We start from the raw sequence: 6,543 nt of genomic DNA, 5'->3' as shown, positions 1-6,543 counted from the left end.
AAAAAAAAAAAAAAAAAGACATTTTGCACTGATTTTATTTATTTTATTTTGTATTTAATTTTTCGAGACAAAGTCTCATTCTGTCGCCCATGCTGGAGTGCAGTGATGTGATCTTGGCTCACTGCAACCTCCACCTCCCGGGTTCAAGCAATTCTCCTGCCTCCCTCAGACTCCCAAGTAGCTGGAATTACAGGTGCCCGCCACCAACACCCGGCTAATTTTGTATTTTTAGTAGAGATGGGGTTTTACCATGTTGTCCAGGCTGGTCTCGAACTCCTGGCCTCAAGTGATCCACCCGCCTCGGCCTCCCAAAGTGCAGGGATTACAGGCGTGAGCCACCTCGCCCAGCCAAAATCTCAATTATATCTCAATAAAGTGGTTTAAAAAAAAACAGGCTGGCCGGAGGCAATGGCTTACACTTATAATCCCAGCACTTTGGGAAGCCAAGGCAGGAGGATCACTTTAGCCCAGGAATTCAAGGCCAGCCTGGGCATCATAGTGAGACCTCCTCTCTACAAAAAAATACAAAAATTAGTGAAGGCATGGTGGTGGGTGCCGATAGTCCTAGTTACTCAGGAGGCTGAAGTGGGAAGATCACTTGAGCCTGGGAGGCAGCAGCAAACTGAGATCGCACTACTGCACTCCAGCCTGGGTGAAACAGCATGACTCTGTCTCAAAACCAACCAACCAACCAACAGAAAACAGTCTGAAGACGTTAAATGTATACTGTGAGATTGCACAAGCATAGGATTAAATACTAGCTTTATATGGTTATATGTGAGTTGGTACTTCCGCATTTCGCATGATCCTCATGACTGATTTGTGAAATTAGGAAATTAGATTATATCTGCATCTTACAGGCAAATGACTAAAACTTGAAACTTTTGGGGGCCTGTCTCTGTGAAATCCCTTTGCTGGGGCTAGAACCCTCATCTATGACTGTTACCTCTCAGGACGCAGCAAATTTTCCATGGAGAATCCCATTTCCATTGAAATTCTCTCTTCCCTGTGATGTGCTCATGCCCTCTCTGGCTCGTTCCCCTTAGTCCTTTCTGGGCTCTACTTCCTGGGCCAGGCCCTCTTTGTTAATTCTGTGCATCCTTGTTGTCGTCTTTGGTTTTCTGATCCTCGGCTGTTGCTTCAGATCCACCTACTCATTCCCTGCCCTTCTTGAGTTCTAAGTCCTGTGTTTCCAGCTGTCTTCTGGACATGCCAGTCCCTCATTCAACATGTCAAAACGACATTTAATTTTCACCCCAAACTGTAGCTCTTTCTTATCTGGATCTTCTGTTTAATTCCGGGAAGCAGAACCTGAAAGTCACTCTGGAATCCTCCCTCCCCCTCATACCCTTCCCAGCCTCCACATCCAATCGGCCACTCACACACTAGTTGATTGTATTTGTTAAATGTCCCAGGAATTCTTCCCTTCTGTGCCTATTTTGTCTCATCTAGACTGTTGGAGCCATTTCCTGGCTTCCTCTTCCAAGTCGTCTTGTGCCTGCTGGACAGTCTAAACTGCTAAGCTCATCCTTCAAGGCCTTGGGTGATCTAGTCCTGGGCTGTCTTTAGGTTCATCACTCGTCAACTCCAGTTCCCTTCTGCCCCACCCACCTGCACCTTGCACTCAAGCAGGACAGATCCACCTGATTCCTGGATATCTCCATGTCTTTGCAGTAGCTGTTGCTAGCATACCTGTCCCCTCATTGTTTATTTGGGGGGACAGAGTCATGCTCTTATACTCAGGCTGGAGTGCAGTGGTACAACACCATGCCCGGCTAATTTTTAAAAATTTTTTGTAGAGATGGGGTCTCACTGTGTTACCCAGGCTCCCTCTCATTCTTCCAGACCAGAAACCCCGAGGCGTAAGGCAAACTCAGGCTGTATTTTTGTTCATTTTGGTTCCCCAGCTCCAGGCAGTGTTCCTGGCTCACAATGGGGGCTTGGTGTATGTTTGAAATAATAAAATCCATGTGTTTTATTTTAATCATTTGAAGAAAGCAAAATTTTGTAATGCTTCCCCCACCCAGTTCCTCAGCTCAGATTCAATCAGCTGTTTTGAATGATTACCCAGATAACAGTTAAGGTGCAAATCGTGTGTGGCTGTGTTTGTGTGTTTCACCTGTCGGTTTTTGGCGTCCGGGAATGACATTTTTCTTTGCACTGAGACATCAGTTACATCTAAAAATTATGTTTCTAAAAGGAATAGGAAATATGAATGAATAGGTTCGAGTTCAGGACTGCAGGCAGTTTTCAAACCAAATTTGGTAATGTTGATTAAAAATGGCTCAACAAAAAAGCACCCCAAGTATAATCATGGAAAATATTAGTACTACTTTGTATGTAGTAATATATTGTTAAGAGAATTATTCATTGAAATTATGTTAATCACAGGGAAAGACTATAACTTCTGTCTTGGTTTGTTTTAACAGGATCAGTTTGACAACTTAGAAAAACACACACAGTGGGGAATTGATACTCTTGAGAAATGTATCAAGTTCGTGAAAGAAAGGACAGAGATTGAACTCAGCTATGCAAAGCAACTCAGGTAAGTTGATATTGAAAAAACTTATTTGTTAACTGCAAAATGATGTAAGGATACCATATATTCTCATTTTTATAGTATAAATGTATATTTTATACTTTAAATATTTTTCCTTTTATGTAAGGTAATATTTGAATAGAAGTGATTGTTTCTCATACAGAAAATTAATTTTCATAGAATAATACAACCTAAATTACAGCTTTAAGGCCCCGGTTTTTTTTTTGTTTTTTTTTAAATGGAGTCTCGCTCTGTGGCCCAGGCTGGAGTGCAGTGGCCGGATCTCAGCTCACTGCAAGCCCCGCCTCCCGGGTTTACACCATTCTCCTGCCTCAGCCTCCCGAGTAGCTGGGACTACAGGCGCCCGCCACCTCGCCCGGCTCGTTTTTTGTATTTTTTAGTAGAGACAGGGTTTCACTGTGTTAGCCAGGATGGTCTCGATCTCCTGACCTCGTGATCCGCCCGTCTCGGCCTCCCAAAGTGCTGGGATTACAGGCTTGAGCCACCGCGCCCAGCCCCGTTTTTTTTTTTAACAAGATATTTGCTGAGTTTTGGAGCAGCTTGTTTTTCAGTAAACTTTTTCTTGAAATATATTAATAACATATGTACAGAGAAGTACACAAATCATAAGTGTGCAGCTCCATGAATTTTGACAGCGTGAACACACTCGTGTAACCGGGCACCCAGGTCAAGAAACAAAGACCAGCCTGGGAGGCCCCCTGGCCCCCTCCAGCTCCCCACTTTCCCCACAATGGTAACCACTCTCCTGACTTCTAACCACATGAATTAGTGGTGCCCACTTTTGAACTTTACATGAGTGTAATCATTTAGTATGCATTCTTGTGTATCTGGCTTCTTTTGTTCTATATTATATTTGTGAGATTCACCATGTGGTAACATGTGGAGGGAGTCTGCTTGTTTTCATTGCTGTTGAGTATTTTGGTCTGTGAATGCACCAGAACTCATCCCTTCTACTGACTAGGTGATTGGTTGTTTCCAATTTAGGCATATAATGAGTAGTGCTCCAGCGAGCATTATTGTACAAGGCTTTATGTCTATCTGAACACATTTCCTAGGATCTACCTGGGAGTGTAATTGCACGGTCACAGGCTACTCATATGCTTAGCTTTGGTGGATCGGGTTCCACCGTTTTCCAAGGTGCTTGTACTAATTCACACTCCCTCCAGTAATGTGTTGAGGGGTCCTGTGGATAGTATTTTAAAAATACTTCGGACTGGTCACAGTGGCTAATGCCTGTAATCCCAGCACTTCGGGAGGCAGATGTGGGCGGATTGCCTGAGGTCAGGAGTTCGAGACCAGCCTGGCCGACATGGTGAAACCCCGCCTCTACTAAAAATACAAAAATTAGTGGGGCGTGGTGGCAGGCGCCTGTAATCCCAGCTACTTGGGAGGGCAAGGCACGAGAATCGCTTGAACCCGGGAGGCAGAGGTTGCAGTGAGCCCAGATTGTGCCACTGCACTCTATCCTGGGTGACTGAGTGAGACTCCTTCTCAAAGAAAAAAAAAAAAAGTACTTTGGGGCCAGGAGTGGTGGCTCACGCCTGCAATCACAGCACTTTGGAGGCTGATGAGGGAGGATTGCGTGAGTCCAGAGAGTTCAAGACTAGCCTGGGCAACATAGTGAGACCCCTGTCTCTATTTTTTTTTTCTAAGTACTTTGGATCTCCTTACATCTTTAGTGATGAGATTATCCAAGAAATTTGTGTTTTTATTTAAAAGTTCTTGGTAGAACTAAGCTTGAACTTGAAGTGGTATGCAAGTCTATAATGATTTCTTGTTGTGTAGTTGTAGTTGAATTGGCTTGTGGATATTGTTTTAAGGCCTGTTAAAGAGCTAGATGCTTTTGATTTAGAAACATTTAGTTTTGTCTTTTTTTTTGAGACAGTTTCGCTCTGTCGCCCAGGCTGGAGTGCAGTGGCACAATCTCAGCTCACTGCAATCTCCGCCTCCCAGGTTCAAGTGATTCTCCTGCCTCAGCCTCCCAAGTAACTGGGATTACAGGTTCGTGTCATCATGCCTGGCTAATTTTTGTATTTTTAGTAGAGAGGGTGTTTCACCATGTTGGCCAGGCTGGTCTTGAACTCCTGACCTTAGGTGATCCACCTGCCTTGGCCTCCCAAAGTGCTGGGATTATAGGTGTGAGCCACCATGCCTGGCCCCTTGTTTCTTTTTTTTCTTTAAAAAAAAAAACTTTCTTCAAGCTACCTCACCATTGAGTTTTAATCCAAAGAGCATCTGCATAAGAGATATGTGTTCTTGGCCAGGCACAGTGGCTCACGCCTATAATCCCGCACTTTGGGAGGCCAAGGAGGGTGGATCACGAGGTCAGGAGTTTGAGACCAGCCTAGTCAAGATGGTGAAACCCCATCTTTACTAAAAATACAAAAATTAGCTGGGTGTGGTGGCGGGCACCTGTAATCCCAGCTATTCAGGAGGCTGAGGCAGGAAAATCGCTTGAACCCAGGAAGTGAAGGTTGCGGTGAGCCAAGATCATGCCACTGCACTCCAGCCTGGGCAACAGAGCAAGACTCCATCTCAAAAAAAAAAAAAAAAAAAAAAAAAAAAGAGCTATGTGTTCTTATAAGGGTTTCTATTGTTGTTTCAGCAAGCTGGGATTACAGGTATGAACCACTGTGCCTGGCCCTAGATCTTGTTTTTATTGAGTGAATAACATGTAAAACATCACACAATGAAATAATTTTCTTTCTTTTTTTTTTTTTTTTTTTTTTGAGACAGTTTCGCTCTGTCACCCAGGCTGGAGTGCAGTGGTGCAATCTCGGCTCACTGCAAGCTCCGCCTCCCAGGTTCACGCCATTCTCCTGCCTCAGCCTCCTGAGTAGCTGGGACTGCAGGCGCCGGCCACTACGCTCGGCTAATTTTTTTGTATTTTTAGTAGAGATGGGGTTTCATCTTGTTAGCCAGGATGGTCTCGATCTCCTGACCTTGTGATCTGCCCGCCTCGGCCTCCCAAAGTGCTGCGATTACAAGCGTGAGCCACCGCGCCTGGCCAATGAAATAATTTTTCTAAGTGGAGAATCCAGATCAGTTTCCAGTGCCCTGTGTGCATATCAGCCTTGTAAACATGTCAGGGCTTTTCAAACTGAAAGTAGGAATAGAACATGGTCTGTTTCACTTTGATTATTTGAATACTGCACTGTCATGCAGTGTTGTCTTTCGTGTGAAAATGGGCTACATGTGAGCTGTCGAGTGGGCTATTGGTGTTCTTCCCACCACAGTCTCCCTTGCTGGCCCCTCCTCTTCACATCGCTGTGCCCAGCACCTGCTTCTCAGTCCTTCTCCCTTTCTCGTCTGTACTCTCCCGGTGACCTCAACTGTCTGATGGCTTTAGCTATGATCCATATGGCAACAACTCGCAGATATGGATCTCCAAGCCAGACCTCTCTCCTGAATTCCAGAAACAGCTTGCTCAAAATCTCCACTTAGAAATGTCTAAAAACTTGGTCAGGCACAGTGGCTCATGCCTGTAATCCCGCCTCGGAGGCCAAGGCGGGCGGATCACGAGGTCAGGAGATCGAAACCATCCTGGTTAACACGGTGAAACCCCATCCCTACTAAAAATACAAAAAATCAGCTGGACATGGTGGTGGGCGCCTGTAGTCCCAGCTACTCGGGAGGCTGAGGCAAGAGAGTGGCATGAACCCGGGAGGCAGAGCTTGCAGTGAGCCGAGATGGTACCACTGCACTCCAGCCTGGGTGACAGAGCAAGACTCCGTCTCAAAAAAAAGAAAGAAAATAAACATCTAAAAACCATCTGAAATGTAACATGTCTGAAACTGAACTCCTGATCTCCCCAACTTAAAAATCCACATGTCGGCCGGGCGCGGTGGCTCAAGCCTGTAATCCCAGCACTTTGGGAGGCCGAGACGGGCGGATCACGAGGTCAGGAGATCGAGACCATCCTGGCTAACACGGTGAAACCCCGTCTCTACTAAAATACAAAACGAGCCGGGCGAGGTGGCGGG

At 45.4% G+C, this 6,543-nt stretch overlaps 1 protein-coding gene across 1 annotated transcript in view; it reads left to right on the top strand.

Moving 5' to 3' along the window:
- The window catches only part of FNBP1 (formin binding protein 1), a 170,736-nt gene that overhangs the window by 54,504 nt on the left and 109,689 nt on the right, over positions 1 to 6,543 (top strand). The window contains 1 exon segment of the mRNA XM_017848183.1: positions 2,430 to 2,545. Coding sequence (XP_017703672.1) covers positions 2,430 to 2,545 — 116 coding nt within the window.

Source organism: Rhinopithecus bieti, unplaced genomic scaffold (genome assembly GCF_001698545.2).
Source record: "Rhinopithecus bieti isolate Rb0 unplaced genomic scaffold, ASM169854v2 scaffold_29388, whole genome shotgun sequence".
NCBI classification, from domain to species: domain Eukaryota; kingdom Metazoa; phylum Chordata; class Mammalia; order Primates; family Cercopithecidae; genus Rhinopithecus; species Rhinopithecus bieti.
This window is presented reverse-complemented; position numbering and strand designations above follow the sequence as displayed.